Genomic DNA, 22,269 nt, shown 5'->3' with positions numbered 1-22,269 from the left:
TGAGTGGTTGTTTCAACAAATGTATATTTTGAATGTACAACATGAAGTTGTATCTTTTTTAACTTCATCTTTCCCCTATTGTTTATCCTCTGCTGCCAGTTTATCTGTTTTTGGGTACCCAATGTTCTGCATATGGGTTTATTTGAATTAGGGAGGAGGAAAATAAAATGTGAGATGAAGGACAAAGAAATAACCAACTTAATAGGGAAAATCACAAGAGTATATTTTGGAAATGAATGTTCAGTTGTTGTGAGGAAGAGTTTGAGGGGGAAGAAAGTGGGAGGAAAATTTGTGAGGGGTGGAAACTTTTGACAAGAAGTTTTCTCACTATGTTACAAAACACTAGCCCTTCTGGAAAATACCCTGATAATAAAAGTAAATTGACAAAAGATATAAAAATACATGTACTATCATTAACAACTGAATAATAAAATAGAATGTCCTATGGTATAAAAAGCATATTCTAATGTATATAATGGAGCCTAAAAAAGGATTAACATTGCAATAGGATCCCTAGGTGTGGTGACTCAAGATTATAATTGGAGCTACACAAATGCAGATTGCAGTTCAAAGCCAGCCTGGCCACCAAAGTCCATGAGATTCTTTTCTCCAGTTAATTAAGAGAAAATCAGAAATGTCGCTGTGCCTCAAGGTGTATACAGAAGAGCTCAGCAGCAACACCCAGGCCAACAGTTCAAGACCCACCACAACCCAAGAAGAAAAAAGAAAATTCAAAAGAAACTAGAATGACATTCTTATCTCCAGTTGAATATCAGGAAACTGGCAATGGCACTGTGGCTCATAAAGCTAAAACATGAGCCTTGAGCAAGAAAGCCCTATTACCTGTTGATGACCTGTCAACTAAAACATTGTAGTAGGGTATTAAACAAGGAAAACATCATTTGTAGAGCCAATCATGGTTGAGTCATTTGTTACTGTGTCACCTCTATGACTTTCAACACATACTAGTTCTTAAATCAATTCATTGTGAGACAACATTGAAGAGTACATTTCCAGCATATATCTAGCCATTTCTACAAATGGAAGACAGAGGGGAAGACAGAGTGGATCTAGAAGAAAATACAGTCTGGAATATGTGAAAAAGCTAATGTGTGAATGGAAATGATAAGACTCCAGGATAGAACATACTCTAAAGAGCACACTATAAAGTGGAATTACATAAACAGAAAGTATTAATGAAATGTATTGGCTAACCTCTAAGAATAATACAGAGAAATAATTGGTTTATTGAAGTATTTAGAAAAGGAACAGAAATCAACAGCAACACAGGACAATAGGAATAATATTTTATAATGAATGATAATATTAAATGCAGATTGAGAAACTGGATCAGGAAGGTATATGATATACTTAAATTTACTTAATCACTCAGAAACCAGAAGTGGCAATGGGGAAGAATAATTGTCAACAGCAAAAGAGCTAAGGGATAGTGCTCAATTCCTGAGTGGAAGATTTGTGATTGACCAGAAAACTTCAGATTGATTGGAGGAACAAACTGTGTACTCTGTAGAATTCACTACTTGGTGATAGCTTTAAGTTGAGGACAACTGTGGTATCAACACTGCACAAATAAGTAAAAGCCATTTCCACATTGAAGGAATGCCCAAGGTATCAACTAATAGAATCGTAAAAGGCTGTAGATTAATTGAGATCTTCTACAACCAGATCAAACATATAGGGTTAATGAGGTCTAATTTTTTTTTCTATTTATATGTTTTATGCCCAATGTGATGCAAAGAATTTGTGTCTGACTTGAACAAGATAATGTAGCACTTGGGGACAAAAATGCAGCCCAGGAGGCCTGCCCCAGAGGCCAAGATGGAGAAGACCTCCACAGCCACCATCACCTTCCCCTTGGCACTGTGGTAGACAGGCAGGAAGGTGAGCCACACACTGCAGAACACCAGCATGCTGAAGGTCAGGAACTTGGCCTCACTGAAGGTGTCAGGCAGGTTCCTGGCCAGAAAAGCCACCGTGAAGCTGGCCAGGGCCAGGGAGCCCAGGTAGCCCAGGACACAGTAGAAGGCAGTGAGGGAGCCCTTGTTGCACAGGATGATGATGTGGCCATGTTCAGAGTGTGCATCTGTGTCCACAAAGGGAGGAGAGCTTCCCAGCCAGAGGCCACACAGACTCACCTGGATGAGGGTGCAGATGGGGATGAGGAGTTTAGGAGCCCCAGACACCAGCAGCCACCTCATCCTTCTCCGTGGACAAGTGGCCTTGAAGGCCAGGACCACAGTCACCGTTTTGGCCAACACTGTGGAGACAGCCACCGTGAACACAACTCCAAATGTGATCTGCTGCAGGATGCAGGTGGCTGTGTTGGGATGGCCGATAAAGAGCAAGGCACAGAGGAAACACAAGATGAGGGAGATGAGCAGGATGTAGCTGAGAGTCCGGTTATTGGCTTTGACAATGGCAGTGTCTCGGTACTTCACAAATAGACCAAGAATAGCAGCAGTGAGTGTGGACAAGCAAAGAGCCAGGCAGGCCAGAGCCATGCCCAAGGGATCTCCATGATCCAGGAAACTTTCAGCCCTCAGGAGGCACTGGTTTCTGTCCATGTTGGCATACAGATGATCTGGACACTTCACACACTGCTCCATATCTGGTAAAGAAGAAAAATAACAGATATTCTGTTCTTAATACTAACCTTTTCAATGCCAGGATGGGGGACTTATTTCTTAGAGAAAAAAACACGATATGGTTTCTATTCATAGAACTAATACCAAGGACATGGGCGGAAGATGGTGGCCGTTCACTGTGAGTGTTTCTGAGCACTCGCCAAGATAGCAGATCTAGCATCATATGGGACAACTCATAAAACCTAAAGATCAATCCTAAGTAAGCTTTAGCACCACAGAGTTCTCAGTCAGAGATTAGAAGGGCAGAAAACCAGAGCAAGAAGACAGCGTGGAACCAGAAAACTCAGCAAATTGTGAGTAACTCTGTGGAGGCTTCCACTTCTGCTGGGACAAGGCATTGGGAAGGACTCCTCTCCCCCACCAGCCATAGTCATAAAATTCTGACCAGTGGTGGTATTAGATTTGTCTGTAAGTGCACAAAAAGAGAGAGAGGGAGTGATAATAACCAGTCTAAAATTGTGAACATCTCTTGTCTGGCCAGCTAAAGAGCTCTAGGTTGGTTATATCTTAAAAACTGTAATCTTGTGAAGTATTAATCTTGCTTCCATTAGCAAACTCAAGAAAAATGGCAAATCATGGAAAAGATTCTCCCACCCAATATAAACAAGTAATGGAGCAGTCAATGGCAAAACTAGAGGAGAGTTCTCTAAATGCTATACAAATGCAATTGATAAACATGATTAATGAAAAGTTTTAAAGCAAACAGAAAGAGACATGTGAGGAAGCCATATCTAAACGAGATGAATCCATAAACAATGTGATACTTGAATGTGAGGAAGCCAAAAATGATGCCGTAATAAAGGATTTACATGAACATGAGGAAGTTAGGGAAAGAAAATGGTCAAATTCATAGAATCAACAAACAAAGAGCTGACAGAACTCCAACAAATCTCCAATGATAGTAAAGCTCTTTACCTAACCACTCAAATGGAAATCAAGGAGTTAAAGAAGTCCATACATAATCTAAAACAAGAGATACATGGCATCACAAATGAGCAATTTGAAGGAAAGGAGATGAAGAACAAAGTAGAAAGTATAGATACCTGCTTAGACAATGCAGAAGAGAGAATTTGTGGGTTGAAGATAATCTAGTTGTTTTGGAGAAAGAACAGAAAATGAGTCAAAGCAAATGTAGGAAATATGAGAGAACACATCAGGAAGTCCAAGATACAACTAGGAAGCCTAATTTAAGGCTAATTGGTATTGAGGAGGGTCTGGAGAAATTGGTCAATGGAATTGGAAATATACTTCAGGGAATCATCTCAGAGAACTTCCCAAATATCCAGAAAGGCAGGCCCATCCAGATATAAGAAGCTGACAGCCCTGACCAGAAAAGGTCTCCCCACTGCCACAGTATAATCCATACAGGATCAATAGAGAGCAAAGAAAGGATGCTAAAAGCAGCCAGAGAGAAGAGAACAATCAGGGACAAAGGAAAACCGATCAGAATAACCACAGATTTCTCAGCAGAGACCATGCAAGCAAGAAGAGATTGGAAGGATATATGTCATGACCTTAAGGCAAGTAACTCCCAACCAAGAATACCGTATCCATGTAAGCCATCATTCATAACTGAGGGAAAAATAAAAACCTTCCATTCCAAGAAAAAGTTGCAACCAACCTAGCATTACAGAAAATTCTCAAAGATGCTCTACGCATTGAAAACCAACACAAACGTGGTACTGACAAAGAAATGGCACCTAAAAATCATACCAGCTAATTACCACCAGAACTGTCTAGCCTCAGGCCCCAAGATGGCAAAAGAGATGAGAGGTAACATAGTACATTAAGGACAACAGTCACTCATTATATGGCTCTTGTTTCCTCCTCCTGGAGGTCCTTACATTTAGTGCCATACTATTTGGCTAATGTCTCTAGATTTTGTTCTATTGCAAATCTCTGCGAGGGCATCCCAAGGTTTCTACTGATTATGACAAATGAGGGAGATTATTGGGCCTATGTTACTTTGAGTCTGGCTTACTTCTATGTGAAGTAATTTCTTTGCTCTTTTTTCCCTTATGGTTAATCTCATTCAGTTACTGTATCTGACTTTGTTACCTGGTATATTGTATATCCATTTATTTGTTTATTTGAAATGGGGAAAGGAAGGAGGAAAACAAGATGATTGGGAGGGGTTGGGTGAAGGAAAGCGAGGAAAAACATGGGAAGGGTATCAATTTTCAAGAAGGAATGAAGCCACTACCTGACGAATCTAACTAATCCACTATACATTTTCCTGACAATAAAGTAAAACTTAAAAAATATTTTCAAGCATAAAATATATGAGTGGGGATGATTCAAAAAGGGAAGTCTGTTACATTCTGGTTGGAGTATAAACTTACACAACTATAGTGGAAAGCAGTGTGGAGGTCCTTCAACAGAACTCAACACAGAGCTACCCTATGATCCAGCAATCCCAGTAGCTGCCATTCATCCAAGAGAATACAGACAATGACATATTAAGGCTACCATTGTCATGTTAATTGAAGCATTGTCTATCATACTTAACACAAAGTATTAACATAGCTGCCCCTCAGTAGATGAATGGATCAGGTGCTATGCTTTATATACACAATGAAATTGTACTCATCCATCAGAAAGAATGACATCGTACCCCTCATTAGGAAATCAAAACATTTGGAAATATTACAATAAATAAAATAAGCCCAAAACCAAAGAAACAGAGATTTCATCATTTCATTCATCTATAAATGAAATATGCCTGTGAATGCCTATAAACCTGAGAATGTGCCTATAACTATACTGGTAAACATATGGTGATACATGTAGACATTTATATGTTTAATCATCAAGTTTATTATTAACCAGACACACAGACACCATCATACACACACACACACACACACACACACATATATGTATATATATGGCTCTAATGTTCACACAGAAATGCCAAAGGAATATATGCAGGAGTTGGGGGTGGGGGGAAGGAAATGGGGTCCATGTCTTGAGAAAGGGAATCAGTGTTTGTGAACTAATGCACCTTCTATCTGTTGAATATAATGTAACCCTTCTATTAATTACAATAGAAAAGCTCAATAGCTATGTGTATATGGTCATATAAAATAATATCTTGTAAGCTGGGTACTGTTGGCTCACCTCTGTAATCCTATCTACTCAGGAATCTGAGATCTGAGGATCACAGTTCAAAGCCATCCCAGTCAGGATAGTCTGTGAGACTCTTATCTGAATTGAATCCCAGAAACAGCAGGAAGTTGTGCTGTTCCTCAAATGGTAGAGGACTACCATTTGCTCAGAACAGCACCCTGGCCCAGAACTCAATCCTCAGGACAGAAAAAAAGAACTTTATGAAATGAACTCTGAGAAAATGAAACAATTGGTATTTTCATTCGCTGCTGTTGCAGATGCTGCTTCTGTGTGTCTTGTGTGTTGGTTTTGATGTAGAGCGGTGGGGGATGGTGGGGCAGAGTGGAGCAATTGGTGAACAAATACAAGAGTGGATGTAACTAACTGGACACGAGGTAGACAATGCACTTTATATCTTGAGGGTGGGGATGGGAGGGAAAAACTGGGAAGGAATGAGGGAAGGGGAAAATGGTTCAAAAGGATTGTGTTCATTACATTGTATGTGCAACTCGGACCCCTCTCTATATCAACTCTCTTGTACCAATACAAATGAGTTGTTTTGAAAATAATGGTCACAGTTGTTTAATTTTACATTTTCCTAAGCCTAACTTCAACGCCACTCCCATGTGATTTCTTTTTCAGTCACACTGGAAATTTTATCTTCAGTGACTATTGCAGATATTGACAATGTGCTATTTGTCACCTTAAATATCATAATCATCATCTACATGCTTTAATGTGGGTCTAATACTTTTCGTTAGCATTGTGTACACCTCTTGTACACCATGTTGAAAAGTGTGAAAAATCTTACACTTCTGTGTGTGCATGTACTTATAAGTAAAATACTAATAAAGGCCTAGGGAAGAATATTGAATCCATGAGATTATATTTGTGTCACCACCTTATCTGTGAAGCAGTGAGGAATAAACCACACTTTGAAGTCTAAAATCTTCCCATGCAAAATACTTTTCAATTTCTCAGCCAAAACCGAGCTTCAGGGCATTTGCTCTGTGGTATGAGTTTTTTGTGCTCTGTACATGATCCATTTTTCATTATTTGTAAATGGAATCTGAAGAAGGTGAAAACTCTGCCATTCAAATGGCTTTGCATTAATATTATCAGAAGTTAAACTCGAGCTGGGCACTGTGGCTCAGGCCTTAAGACCTAGCTAATCATGAGGTTGAGATCTGAGGATTGGGTTTCAAAGTCAGCCTGGGCACTAAAGAAAAGGAGACTCTTATCTCCAAATAACCACTAGAGAAAGAGGAAGTGGACTGAGGCCCAAGGATAACAACAGTAGCCTTGAGCTGAAAGAGATCAGGGACAACACCTTGGCCCAGGGGTAGAGGGGTGGCCTTCAGCTGGAGAGCCCAGGGACAACAACCAGACCAAGAGTTCCCCCAGTGACTCACAAAAGAAAAAGGAAAAAAGTTAAACATACATTACTCTGTATGAAGAAGTGACCTTTCTTGAGATAACCATGCATACATTAGTCAAATCAAACAACTAATGCCATAATTTGTATAATATTAAGAAACTATGTCATCAATTGATAAAAATGAAGGAACGGATGATTTGGCCCTCCAATCTTGATTTTTTTTTTGATGGGTTAATCAGAGTACAACAAACAGAATGTCTCCTGAAGTCAGGGACTTACCTGTGACATTAGAAATCTCATTCTCTGGGCAAGGGACACAATCAAAGCAGCAGGCAGCCTTTTCCTTCTGAGGGGATTTCCTGAATCCAGGACCACAACTCTCACAGCACACTGAGTGAGGACTCTGAGGAAAATGAGACATCTGTGGGTAACTGTTCAAATTTCAGCAGATTACAGAGAATAGTTAAGGTTTCTTAGCAAATGGACCACTAAGCACAAGATCCATATACATCGTCAATCAGTTGATCGAATACTGTTAGAGACTTCTTATGTCTTCATCTCCAAAGACTAATGTGCTACAGTCTTGATGTTTAGCTCATGTATGCTGGGAAGTGTTCTACCTTTAAGAGGTAGAGCTTTATAATAAGATCGTACTTGATGGCCAATCCAAGAACTTCTTAAATTGTTTATGTGTGTTGGGGAATGGCAGGTTGGACATAGGAGCTTTTGCTGCTCCTTGTGCTGGCACCTTGGGCCTGGGCCCTGTCCCTAAGCTCCTGATTCAAGTCTAACACTCTACCAGTTAAGGCCACAGCACCCTTTTCAGCTTTTTGTGCTTCATTGGAGTAGAGTCCAATAGATGTTTCTGCATGAGTTGGCTCCAATCACAAACCTCTGAGCCTCCTGAGCAGCCAGGATGACAGGAAAAAGCCCACGGTGCGGGAAAAATGCTTTTACTGAATCACCAAACATGAAAACATGAAAGAAACCCCTCACAGACATTCTCAAAGCATCCCTGAAGCACACACATCCCCTACCCAGGATTATGTGAGCCATGCCCCTCACTCTTTCCTCTCTGATTTCTAAGTGGCAGGAAGTGACCATTGTCATCTGGTGCTGTCTTCTTAGAAGATTACTGTTACACTCCATGCACAAATCACAAGTCAATACATCTAGATTGAAACAATCACAGTGTGGAAGAACGTGATTTCTTATAAAGTGAGGAATCACATATGAAGTGATCACTTGCAACATGTCTTTAGATAGTTTATAAAAATGACCTTTAACATCATGGAATGCCCGTGCTCATTTCACCCCCAAGGGCCAGCTAAAAGTAAATATCCAAACCTGGTTGATTAATCATGAATCATTAGACTAGAGGTGCTTAAAGTCTTGCAGTCATTTTGTTTCTATATGGTTCTAATGGTTGTGTTTAGGTCCAACTCACCCCAGCACTTCCTATGGCCCACTGTATCATGTCTTCAGATAGTGACAGCTGATGTCCATGTGGAGCATCTGGAGAAAAGAGTCCAACTTTCACCTTCAGTTCAAGACCTTCTGGAAAATCCCAAATGGTCACAAGGTCATACTCTGCTGGAAATTTCCCTTTCTCATCCAAAATCACGAGATCTCCAGCGGGATTATGAAATTGGAGCTTCCTCAGGAAAGGGTGCAGCTATAAGAAATGCATGTGAAGTTGAAGTGAATCCAGTAGTTAAGACAGAAAACCTGAATTCTATAATACCCTTTGTTGTCTTTAATAACTCCATTATAATTCAGAATTAATACATACACCACATATAATAGAACAAAGAAAGTCTGTAGAAGACTGAAAGCATGATTCGCATTGATTATGGAAAGGGTCACAGGCCTGTTTGGAAGAAAAACCAGCTTTATGGAAACAGTCACGAAGGAGACAATTCTAAGTTGCATAAGTGCTAGTATAAAAGTGTTTATTTATGGCAACCCAGGGGTTTCATTAGTAGTTCCTAAAGTTTAATTACACCCCCTAGCTATTTTGCGTATTTTATAAATATTAATGAAAATTCATCTGGCTACATTGGTTGTACCTAGAATGGAGGTTGCCAAGTGTACTGCCTTTTCATTATATATAAACGTATGTTTGTGTGTGTGTGAGTGTGTGTGTGTATATATATATTTATATATATATGTATACATGTGTATATATAATGTTAAATCGCTGTAATTCATATGTATATCCATATGTATACATATAATTCTCTATATATTATGCATGGAAGTTGTACATTCATTAAATTTTTATTATAAACTATTCTACTAAAACTGCTTCAATTCAGTATGTGAGTTATTGAATGCAGTTTAATGTTGATCAGTGTAACCTCTTACAATTCCCGCCCCTTTTTCCAGTCTCTCTACTTTCTGAACAGATTATTTAGCTATTAAGAAATAGAATAGGTGTGGGAGTTTGGCCTAATAATTGAGTGCTTGCCTAGCATCCACAAAGACGTTGGTTTGATTTCTCGGTACCAGAGAACTAGAAGAAAGCCAGAAGTGTGCTGAGGCTCAAGTGGTAGAGTTCTAGCCTTGAGAAAGTCCAAGGACAGTGCTCAGGCCCTGAGTTCAGACCCCAGGACTGGTAAAAAAAAAAAAAGAAACAGAATAGGCCAAGAATCTTTTGCTATTTCAGAAATTCGTAGGGAAGTTAAGTGTTACAAATTTTTAAACATTAGCTTTCAGTTTACTGAGGTCATTTTTATAAGAAAAGAATAGAATTAATGGAAACCTGAAATGCATGGAGATTCATTTTGTGTTTAGAGTGTCAAATCCAAGAAACAGGGCATTACTTGTGCAGGAGAAGTCTCTATCCCTTTCCCGTTTCCCTCAGTTTGATGAAGAAGCATCTTGTGAAGTGCGTGGGCCACAGCATACACGGCATTGTAGATATTGTAACTCTCTTCAGACAAGGTCCTTTCCAAACTTGGCCCTGGCAGCCATTCCAGAGAGGCGCCCTGAGGACAGTTCTCCCATGTTGCACAGTCAGACTGAGAATAGGAGCAATTAAAAGACTGAGACCACAGTCTAGCCAGGTAATAGTCTTCTGGGTATTTGGATGGATTAACTTGTCTGACATAGTCCTTGAATGAAGGCATGTCTGAATGGTGGTCTAAAAACATGAGAGGGACATGGAATGAGCCCAAGAGGAAATATCCTTTTATGGAAGCTAAATCACACTGCAAAGGCATAAGCCAAACTTTGCTTGTCTTTAAATATTTCCCAAAATTCAGGACTATCCATAGTAGTTGTATATCATCACCATAAATGATAAAAACATTTGCTGATGATTTATTCATCTGGTGAACCATTGTCTGATATTGTGTTGCCTTTTGTACCAGTTTGAGTGAAATCGCATACTCAAAGGCAATACAGACTTTGTTCTTGGCCATTTCTTCTCTCAGTTGTAGAATTATCCACAAACTATTTTCATCTAGTAAGATGAACAGTCCCACCCAGGTCCAGCTGAAATGAAGCATCAAGGAGACCATGGCAGCCGGTAGTGATATGTTATTTGGAGCCATCTGATACAGAGAAGGAAACCTGCTTTTGTCACTCAGGACATAATCAAAAGGCCCAAATGTCAACTAAAGGGAAGAAAATTGGGGAGTCTGTAAGAGGAGTTCCATCCTTCATCAGCTCAGTCTGCATTTATATGAAAGAAGAGATTAAAATGGGGGACAGAAATGGTTTTTTTTCTTAGTGGAATTTTGCGAACAGTGCTAGCATTCTATCCCTTTAAAGCACAGGCCTCGTCTACCATTTTTCTGGTTATTTGGAAATAAATGTCTCATAGCTTCACCTGCTGCAGCTACTTTAAACAATATCCTTATATCTCACACTCTTGCATAGCTAGGATCACATGAGTGTGTTTGCAATACCTGAATTAAGATTACATGGTATTCAATTTTATTTTAGAATAATTTTAGAAATTATTTTCTTCTTACAGATGACTTTATGCAACGGCATTCAATAGGCTTTGAGGCCTAGGTCTTTCTTTTGAGTGCTGCAGTTTCTTCATCTGCTCTTGAACAATGGAAACAGGAATACTCATCTAAGTTTGTACCTTTAGACTTTGACATTATGTATTTTGATAGGTTTCTATATCTTATCTCTTGCTGTCCTTGACAAAGGACCAAAATAGATGTCTTTTCTTTTTATATATATATATTTATTGTAATTAATAAAATGGTTACATAATATTTGCCAGATAGAAGCTGCATTAATTCACATATATTGATACCCTTTCACATGTCTTGGTCCCCATTACCCTCTTGGTGTATAGGTACCTGGCAAAGGAGAACATATGTAGAGCAATGAAACTCTCCAGTGAAGGAAGTCTTATTGTTGGCATAGTTGGCATCTGCTGGGCCATGCAATAAACCTGACCTAAAATGAAGTAAAGCTTTTTCTAAGGGACTAATTCTTGCTTCATCTCCACAGAAAGTCTTTTGAAAATCAAAATGCAGTCCTCCTGCCACTTATTGCAGTGTGTTAGCAATAACATTCCTTCTATTCTGTACAGAGGCGTTAATTGAGGAGCAGAGGGATGCTGAGAAAGGTAGAGGAATCACAGCCTTGGAAAGGAGAAGCTCCATTGAAGGAAACCAGTGTGCAGCTGTTAGCAGACAGAAAATCATTCAAGAGGAGATGACTATATACAACTGTATTCACATAAATGTGGTAGATTGAAGAATGAACTGAAATCCTATAATTCCTTAGACAGGCAAAGTCAATAAAATAGTAGGAAACAAGTATTTAAAAGGAGTGAGTTAAGAGGGAAGGGGTCAATAAGTGAAGAGGAGAAGAGAGAGAAAATGCAGTCAGAAGTCCATGGTGTATATTACAATGTTAATGAGTGAGCAAGGTATGGTTAGGGCAGGAATGGGTCAGAATGATAAAGGGAGTGACAATGATCAAGATCAACAGTAACCATAAAGAAGTTTGTTCAATGTTAACTGCTTTGTACAATTACCAAAGATGATACGCAGTAATAATAATAACAATAATAAAATAGATATTTCAAGAGCAGTAATTACCAGGGTAGGAGATACACAGAACATTGAAATGAACTACCAGGATCCCCCTGCTATTGTGTATATTGGAAACAGAATAGCAAACAGAAATCAGAAAAGATTTACTTACAGTGGCTTTGGTTTTTCTGCAGAGTTATTACTGCTTCCATAAAAATGAGCCAAGGTGTAGAGAGGGAATAACCCAGCAATCATAACGTCTCCATCCTTATGCACTCTCCTTTTCATTCTATAGAAGCACTTGTTGCCACCCAAGACACTGACAAATGGGGGCAGCTGTAAAAAGACTAGAAAAATCAAAGGAGACATCACTGAATCATTTGCTAACATGGTATTCATGCTGGAAGTGAAGATGATATTTGAGCGATATATATATATGTATGTATATATCTTGTATTTGTGTTTATGTCAATATTGATTTTATTGATAGAGATGACCACTCTAACACAGCTTTTCTCATTATTCCTCATGTAGTGCCCAGGAGAAGGGTCACAGTCTTAGCCCTGAGGCTCTGCACCTGAGGCCCTGAATCCAGGACCAAAACACAAGTTGGAAAATATGTTTGCACATGCTTTTCTTCACCCCAGGTGCTATGATTTTATCTACAAGCACAGGTAGTGAGGCCCGAGAGATGAAGTTCTCATGGATACATATGGTCCCTGATCTGTGCCCAGAAAGTTTTGCTTGTAAGTCACTCGGAATGGTGTAACTTGATTATACCAGAGGATGACATGTCAGGTACATGGTGAAATGGCCAGAAAGAAAACAGCCAGTAAGATGGCAATCAACGAAAGTGGTTAGTGTATCACACCCAGAATGTTGCTCACCACACCAGTTTTCACACACTCGCAGAATGTTGCTGACTGATTGAGGGGCCGGGAGTTTGGCCTAGTGGTTAAAGTGCTTGCCTAGCATGCGTGAAGACCTGGGTTCGATTCCTTGGTACCACGTACATACAACAAAGCTGGAAGTGGTGCTGAGGCTCAAGTGGTAGAGCTCTAGCCTTGAGAAAGTCCAAGGACATTGCTCAGGCCATGAGTTCAAGCCCAGGACTGGCAAAAAAAAATGTTGCTAACTGATGCACATAGGATTCTCTATGTATTCCCCTTTCAGAATCCTCCATAAATCCACTGGGGAAGCCATGGTACTGCAGAAACCAGCAATGACAATCAGGAAATCCAAGTCGAGGCCAAAGTGGAGTTGCCCATAAGCATGCTGATCTTTGACCTTCAAACACTTCCTTTTTACATAACATTCTAACATGGATCAAGACAGTTTCTTGATGTACTGACACAGCCAAGTGTCATGTTTTACCTGTGTTTTTTTTCCCAGAAAGTATATTTTTGGAGGAAATTCCTTGGTGTTTCCCAAACCTGAATCTATGCCACAGCCAACTCAGTACTTTTCCCTCTTAACCTATATTAGAACCAAATCCCATGCAAACACACATCAGTCATCCTGGAAACAGTGATATTTCACAGCAAGTAATATACTGTGCCAAGGTGCAGGTGTTGGATGCATATTATGGTACACTTGGACTCTGCATCAGAAAAGAAAGCCACGGGATAAATTCAGAAAGAAACAAAATATAGTCTTTAAATCTTGTGTGGGTCTTAAAATGAGCTTGTGTGGGTCTTAAAATGAATTACTTAGAAAATGCCCATTTCAGTCCAAAAAAAGCATAGAAAGTGTCAATGAAACAAAGAGTTGGTTCTTTGACAAAATTAACCAAGCTGACAGACTCCTAGCAAATGTTACAAAAAAAGGAGAAAACCCAAATAAACAAAATCATGGATGAGAAGAGAAATATTATGACAGAAATTACCAAGATCCAGGACCCAGAGTTTGGCCTAGGAGTAGAGTGCTTGCCTAACCTGCACAAACACCCAGGTTTGATTCCTCTAAACCACAAACACAGAAAAAACCCAGAAGTGGTGCTGAGGCTCACGTGGTAGAACTCTAAGATTGAGAAAGTCCAAGGACAGTACTTAGGCCCTGAGCTCAAGCCAAGGACTGGCAAAAAAATGAAATTACCAAAACCCAGAGCATCATAAGGAAATACTTTTCAAAACTTTATGCCAACAAATTTGAGAATATAAAACAAATGTATGTATGAATTTTTGGACAATATTGACGTACCCAAAATGAATAAAAAACCCTAATCCAACTAAACAGACCTATTTCTTTTTTTCATATATTTTTATTGTAATTAATAGAAGGGTTACATGATATTTGCCAGATAGATGGTGCATTAATTCCCATACATTGATAGCCTTTCAAATGTCTTGGTCCCCATTTCCCTCCCCCACCCCCAACCCTCATCTTGTTTTCCCTCCTTCCCTATCCAATTTCAAATAACCAAATACAAATATATCCAATATATCAGGTAACAAAGTGAGATACTGTAATAATATGAGATAAGCAAGGGACAGCAAAAAAGATGAGAGATAACATAGTGCCTTAAGAACATCAATCATTCATTATATGGCTTATGTTTCTATATCCTAGAGATCCTTTCATTTAGCATCATAATATATGGCCTTTTGTATCAAGGTTTTGCTCTATTGCAAAACTCTGCTAGGAGAGCCCAAGGTTTTTACTGATTATGACAAATGAGGGAAACCATTGAGATTAAGTTTCTTTGAGTCTGGCTTACTTCACTTAATATGATCTTTTCTAAGTCTTTCAATTTCCTAACAAATGGGACAATATCATTCTTTCTGACAGCAGCAGAATTGCATTGTGTACAAATACCACATCTTGTTGATCCACTCATCAACTGAGGGACATCTAGTTGGTTCCATATCTTTGCTATGGTAAATAGTGCTGCAATGAACATTGTTGTGCTGGTGTATTTAGTATGACCTTGTTTCTGAATAATTGGGTAATGCCAAGTAGTGGAATTGCTGGGTCATAGGGGAGGTCTATGTTTAGTCTTTTGAGGAACTGCCACACTGCTTTCCATAGTGGTTGAACAAGTTTGCACGCCCACCAACAGTGTAGTTGTGATCCCTCCTGGCCACATCCCCTCCAGCATCTGTTGTTATTAGTTTTCCTGATCCTGGCCATTCTAACTGGAGTGAGGTGGAATCTTAGAGTTAAACAGACCTATTTCAAGTATTGAAATAGTAATGGCAATAAGAGACATCCCATCCAAGAACAGCCCATGCCCACATCGATTCACAGGTGAATTCTATTGGGCCTTTAAAGCAGCGCTCACGCTAATACTCCTCAAGCTCTTCAATGCAATCAATACTGAAGGCTCATTCTTTGAAGATACCATAATCTTCATGCAAATTCCAGACAGACACTCATCAAAGAGAGAGAATTATGGACTCATTTCTTTGATGAAGATTGATGCAAAACTGCTCAACACAATACTGGCCAACATTCTTCTGCCACTCATCAAAAAAGTATATACTATGATCAAACAGGATTCAGTCCTGTGATGCAAAGTTGGTTGAATAGACACAAGTCAATTAGCATAATTCATCACTTCAATAGGAGCAAGGCCAAGAATCACATGTATGTTTCAATAGATGCAGAAAAGGCAATTGACGAGGCAATAATCAGGAAAGAAACTCCACACACACTCACAATAGCCTCAAAGAAAATAAAGTACCTAGGAATTAGCTTAACTAAGAATGTAAAGGACCTTTTTGACGAAAACTTTAAAACCCTAAAAAAGGAAATTAAAGCAGAACTAAGGAAATGGAAAAACCTCCCATGCTCCTGGATTGGAAGAATCAACATTGTGAAAATGACAATCTTGCCAAGAGCTATCTACATATTCAGTGCAATACCCATCAACATACCAACGTCATTCTTTAAAGAAATAGAAGAGGCAATCCAAAATTTCATATGGAATAATAAAAGACCCCGTATAGCAAAAACACTTCTTAGCAGAAAGAACAGCGCTGGAGGAATTTCAATTCCAAACTTTAGACTCTATTACAGAGCTATAATTATCAAAACAGCTTGGTACTGGCACAAGAACAGGCCTGAACACCAATGGAATAGAACTGAGGACCCAGATATTAAACCACAGACCTATGGCCACCTAATCTTTGACAAGGGAGCCAAAAAAATAGAAGGAAGAAAGACAGCCTCTTCAACAAGTTGTGCTGGCAGAACTGGTTAAGCACCTGCAGAAAACTAAAGCTGGATCCTTCTTTGTCACCTTGTACTAGAATTAACTCCAAATGGATCAAAGATCTGGAGGTAAAAGCTGACACACTGAAAACTCTACAGGAAGGAATAGGAGATACACTAGGCCTCCTTGGCACAGGTTGAAACTTTCTTAATAAGGACCAAGAATCACAACAAATCAGAGAAAGGCTGGATAAGTGGACTGCATTAAACTGCAGAGCTTTTTCATGGCAAAGGACATAGCTACTAAACTAATCAGGAAGCCTACAGAGTGGGAGAAGATCTTCACCAACCAAACAACGGACAAAGGCCTCATATCTAAAATATATCAACAACTCAAAAAATTGAATCACTCCAAAACTAACCTCCAAAGTAACAACCGTCCCGTTAAAAAATGGGCCAAAGACTTAAAGAGAGTCTTCTCTGAAGAAGAAACAAAAATGGCCCATAGACACATGAAGAAATGCTCAACATCTCTGGTCATAAAAGAAATGCAAATCAAAACAACTCTAAGATTCCACCTCACTCCAGCTAGAATGGCCAGGATCAGGAAAACGAATGACAACAGATGCTGGAGGGGATGTGGCCAGGAGGGATCACTACTACACTGTTGGTGGGAGTGCAAACTCGTTCAACCACTATGGAAAGCAGTGTGGCAGTTCCTCAAAAGACTAAACATAGAACTCCCCTATGACCCAGCAATTCCACTACTTGGCATTTACCCAACCATCCAGAAACAAGGACATACTAAACCCACTAGCACAACAATGTTCATTGCAGCACTATTCACCATAGCAAAGACATGGAACCAACCTAGATGTCCCTCAGTTGATGAGTGGATCAACAAGTTGTGGTATTTGTACACAATGGAATTCTATGCTGCTGTCAGAAAGAATGACATCGCCCCATTTGTTAGGAAATGGAAAGACTTAGAAAAAAATCATATTAAGTGAAGTAAGCCAGACTCAAAGGAACTTAGGCTCAATGGTTTCCCTCATTCGTCATAATCAGTAGAAACCTTGGGCTCTACTAGCAGAGATTTGCAATAGAGCAAAATCTTGATACATAAGGACATATAATGTGAAGCTAATTGAAAGGACCTCCAGGATAGTGAAACAAAAGCCATATAATGAATGATTGTTGTCCTTAATGTACTATGTTGTCTCTCATCTCCTTTGCTGTCCCTTGGTTATCTCATATTGGTATAGTATCTCACTTTGTTATCTGATATATTGAATTTATTTGTATTTCGATATTTGAAATTTGATAGGGAAGGGGGGAAAACCAAGACAGGTGGGAGGTGTGGGGGGGAGGGAAACGGGTACCAAGACATGTGAAAGGGTATCAATGTATGTGAATTAATGCACCTTCTATCTGGCAAATATCATGTAACCCTTTTACTAATTACAATAAAAAAGAAGTATGTGTACAATTTGTGTAGTGCAATGACAATGTTGGAACATGCTAGCTAACTTGTATAGTCACTCTTGCCAGCAGGTTTAATATTTTATTTAAATTGTATTTTCTGTAGCTAACTGTACACGTGACTTGCTATTCAATGGAGCAGTTTGTGAATACAGTGTCTCTTGATCAATGTCATCCCTTTCAACATTCTCACCCCACACTGGGACAACACCTCTTTCTTCAACTTTCTAAATTTTAGATACGTTTTGAGTTTTTTTTCATTTCACACAGCAATTTATATGTACAATGTATCTTGATCTGTGTGATTCCTTCAATATGCTTCACCCCTTCTACTCATCCTTTCCCTTATTTTCCCAGATACCTTGTATCTGCCACAATGTATGTAGAATGAGTGCATTGGACATATTTTCCATACACATACTTCTATTCCTCTGCATTTGACTTTCCACACCCCACTGGTATTCCTCCTACCCATTCTGTTGGACTTTGAGTTTACCTTTCTAAGTAATTATACTATCTGGGCTGTCCATAGATTCTATTACTTTTTAGTTAATTCATTTAGAATTGCTTGAGTACCACCCTGTTTGCTTGCTTCTAGGATTATAGCCACATTCCAGTCACCATTAAGGAGTGAATTCATGTGTCTTGTGCTTCTCTGGGTCTGTCTTTCTTCACTTACCATCGTCTTCTCCAAGTCTTTCCTTTTTAAAAAAAAACATTTAATTATATTGTCAAGGTGATATGACAAGGTGTTGCAGTTACATATGTAAGATAGTGAGGTACATTTCTTCTTGAATACGACTACCCATCCAATAATTGCTTCTACTTTCCCTTCCCTCCAATCCCACACCACCTGCCGAGTTGTCAATTTCCAACGTATTATCTTGTGAGTATCACTGTAACATTGCTTCACACTCTGTCCTTTGTCTCTCCATTTTGTTGTTCCCCTTTTCTTCCCTCAAATAAATATACATATACATAGTATACTATGTACAGAAATAACATAGAGTGACAACAAGGGATAAACCATAGGGGAAAATAAAGAAAAATATCTTCACATAGTTCGTTAAAAACAACAACCACAAAGAAGAAAAACGTCTTACTTTGATATCCTGGAGTTCCTTTTGCTTAGCATTATTTTCTAGGGTCATATGTATGCTATATAGCTATTGAATCTGCAGGAGAATCCTAGGCATATACTAGACATTACAAATGAGAGAAACAATGGAGTCAATGTTTTTTGGTTCTGGCTTATTTCACACAATATGATTTTGTTCAAGTCTTTCCATTTCTTTACAAATGGGGTAATAGCATTCTTTCTGATGGCAGCATAGAACTCCATTGTAAATATAAACCACATTTTCTTGATCCATTCAACTACTGAGGGGCGTCTGGGTTGGTTCCATATCTTAGCTGTGGTAAATAATGCTGCAATGGACATGGCTGTGCTGGTAGCTTTAATGTGTCTTTGTTTGTGGACATTTGGGTAAATGCCCAGAAGGGGGATTGCTGGGTCATTGGAGGGCTTTGTGTTTAATCTTTTGAGGAATCTCCATACTGCTTTCCAAAGTGCTTGAATGACTTTACACTTCCACCAATATTGTAGTAGCATACCTCTTTGGCCAAATCCTGCCAACATCTGTTGATATTAGATTCCTTGATAATGGCCATTTAACTGGGGTGAGGTGAAATCTGGGTTATTTTGATTTGCACTTGTGTGGTGTGTGCCAGTCCTGGGCTTGAACTCAGGGCCTGGGCACTGTCCTGAGCCTCTTTTGCTCAAGGCTAGCGCTCTATCACTTGAGCCACAGTGCCTCTTCAAGTTTTTCTGTTTATGTGATACTGAGGAATCAAACCCAGAGCTTCATGCATGCTGGGTAAGCATTCTTCCACTAATCCACCTCCCCAGCCTTCTATTTCTTTTATGTCCAGAGACATTGAGCATTTCCTTATGTGTCTCTTGGCCTTTCTTAATTCCTCTTCAGATAAGTCTGTCTCAAAGTCTTCAGTCCAGTTTTGAATGGGGTGATTGTTTCTTTAAGGGTTTGTTTTGGAGGGATTTCATCGTTTCATTTCTAAGAATATGTTAGATATGAGGTCATCGTTCTATGGCTAGTGATGTTCTCCAGATTCATGGACTGACTTTCTATTTATCTTGCTAGCTGTGTACTCTGCCATACAAAGGCTCTTGCAGTGGAATGCAGTCCCATTTGTTGTGTTCATGATATAAGTCTTTTATTATTCCATGTGAATTTTTATATTGCTTCCTCTATTTCATGAAATAAAGATATTGAGATATTGATGGGTGTTGCATTGAATTTGTAGATACCCTTTGGCAGTATTGTCATTTTCACGATGTTAATCCTCCTACTCAGGAGCATTGGAGGTTTTCTCCCATTTCCTTTGTTCTGCTTCAATGTCCCTTTTCAGCTTTATAAAGTTTTTATCATAGAGGTCCTGCACTTCTATGGTTAATTCCTAAATATTTAAGTTTTTGAGGCTATTAGAAAAGATGTTGCTCTCCTGATTTCAGCCTCACTTTTCTCATTGTTGGCATACAGAAGAACCATTGATTTTTGAGGGCTAATTTTATTATTTATTTATTTTTTTTGGCCAGTCCTGGGCCTTGAACTCAGGGCCTGAGCACTGTCCTTGGACGTTCTCAAGGCTAGAGCTCTACCACTTGAGCCACAGCACCACTTCCAGCATTTTTCTATGTATGTGGTACCAAGGAATTGAACACGGGTCTTCGTGCATGCTAGGCAAGCACTCTACTGCTAGGCCACACACCTGGCCCCAAGGGCTGATTTTATACCCTGCTACTTTTGAATGTTTTGAATGAGCTCAAGAAACTTAGGAGTAGAGTTTATAGGGCTCTTTAAGTACGGAATCACGTCATCTGCAGAGGGAAAATTTCAGTTCATCTTTCTGTATTTGGCTTCCCTTCATGTTTGCCTCTTGCCTTATTATTTTTGAATGCAGTTCTAACATTATATTGAAGAGGGATGGACTTCCTTCTCTCATTTCTGATTTTAGAGGAAATGGCTTTAACTAGTTTCACCATTAAGTATAATGCCAGCTGTAGGTTTGTCATATACAGTCTTTACTATATGAAGAATGTTCTATAGATTCCATAGATTCCCAGCTATTGGGGGAGGGGGTCCCAGAGCCCCCAATAATAGAGACACCAGCACTCAATGAGTGGAGCTAGGAGTCAGTTTAACAGCCATGCAGTGCCTACTGTCCACCTTCGGGCTGATAGAGAGCAGACTCGACCTTCTGTGGGACTGAGCTTTTAAAGTAGAGCACCACACACATGGTCCTGTTCACCAGGAAAATGCCACACGAAGCTGGTGACAAGGAAACACCACACGCAAGTGATCAAGCAGTTTAAAAATTTTCACAGAAAGAGAATTAGACAGCGAATCCTGACAGGTTACTATACTTTCATCATAAAGGGCTATTGGATCTTATCAAATGATTTTTCTGTGGATATTGAGAGAATCATGTATGTCTTGTCCTTGCTCTCGTTGATATGATGAATTATATTAATTGACTTCCATATATTGAACCAAGTTTGCATCCCTGTGATGAATCCTATTTGATCGTGGTGTATAATTTTTTTTGATGAGTTGTTGAAATCAGTTGGCCAGTATTTTGTTGAGAAGTTTTGGGTAAATGTTCATCAAAGAAATGGGTCTATAGTTCTCTTTCTTCTGAGCCTCTGTCTGGGTTTGGAATGGGGGATATAAGGGTTATGTTGGCTTCATAGAATGAGTTTGGTAGAAAGCTTTCACTTTCAATTTTATTGAAGAGTTTGAGGAAATTGGTGTGAGCTGTGCTTTGAATGTCATAGAATTCAGCTGTGAATTCATCAGGTCCTGGGCTTTTCTTGGATGATAGGTATCTTACTGCCATTTCTATTACTTAAAATGGGTTTACTTAGTTGGTTTAAATCTTCTTGGTTTCCTTTGGACATATAAGTATTTATTAGAACTTCTTCCATTTCTTCCAGATTCTGAACTTCAGTAGCATAAACATTTGCAAAGAAGTTCTTTATGATGTTCTGAATTTTCCTTGTTTCTGACATGATGTTTATAATCTGATTTGGTTTATTTAGTGTTTTCTTTTTTTGGCAAAATTTGCTAGGGTCTGTCAGTTTGGTTAATTTTTTTCAAAGAACCAACTCTTCATTTTGTTAATTCTTTGTATGTATTTTTTGGACTCTAGTTCATTTAATTCTGATTTAAATTTGAATGCTTATTTCCATCTACTGGATTGGGGTCTGGTTTCCTGTCCTTTTTATAGGAGCTTACGGTTCATTATTAAATTGTTGGTGATATTTCTCCAATTTATTAATGTAGACACTCAGAGCTATAGATTTTCCTCTGAGTATTGCCTTTGCTGTATCCCAAAGTTGTTGTTTTGTGCGTGCCTTTAGGTTAAGTGGTATAAAAGTTGAATTTGTGTTGTGATC

General features: G+C 39.0%; 1 protein-coding gene across 1 annotated transcript; it reads right to left on the bottom strand.

Moving 5' to 3' along the window:
• Positions 1–1,724: 1,724 nt before the first annotated feature.
• LOC150068779 (vomeronasal type-2 receptor 116-like) lies at positions 1,725–21,882 on the bottom strand. The gene is made up of 8 exons (XM_090329112.1): positions 21,705–21,882; positions 12,331–12,505; positions 11,456–11,474; positions 9,978–10,772; positions 8,600–8,827; positions 7,432–7,555; positions 4,380–4,382; positions 1,725–2,629 (listed from the first exon to the last, which is right to left on the bottom strand). The coding sequence occupies exons 1-8, from the start codon at positions 21,880–21,882 to the stop codon at positions 1,725–1,727; spliced, it is 2,427 nt and encodes an 808-aa protein (XP_090185238.1).
• Between the last annotated feature and the right edge of the window lie 387 nt (positions 21,883–22,269).

This window comes from Megascapheus bottae, chromosome 1 (genome assembly GCF_031878675.1).
Source record: "Megascapheus bottae isolate mThoBot1 chromosome 1, mThoBot2.hap1, whole genome shotgun sequence".
In the NCBI taxonomy this organism is placed as follows: domain Eukaryota; kingdom Metazoa; phylum Chordata; class Mammalia; order Rodentia; family Geomyidae; genus Megascapheus; species Megascapheus bottae.
The sequence above is the reverse complement of the archived record's forward strand: the minus strand, read 5'-3'. Positions and strand labels throughout refer to the sequence as shown.

Excerpts from the sequence above, each read along its gene's own strand:
- LOC150068779 (XM_090329112.1), bottom strand. The coding sequence starts at position 21,882 with ATGTCAGAAACAAGGAAAATTCAGAACATCATAAAGAACTTCTTTGCA. Across the intron at positions 12,506-21,704 it reads TTTAAGTAATAGAAATGGCA|TCTTTTTACAGCTGCCCCCA; the intron begins GTAAGATACCTA and ends TGATTTTTCTAG. Across the intron at positions 8,828-9,977 it reads TAGAGACTTCTCCTGCACAA|CTGCACCCTTTCCTGAGGAA; the intron begins GTAATGCCCTGT and ends CATTTCTTATAG.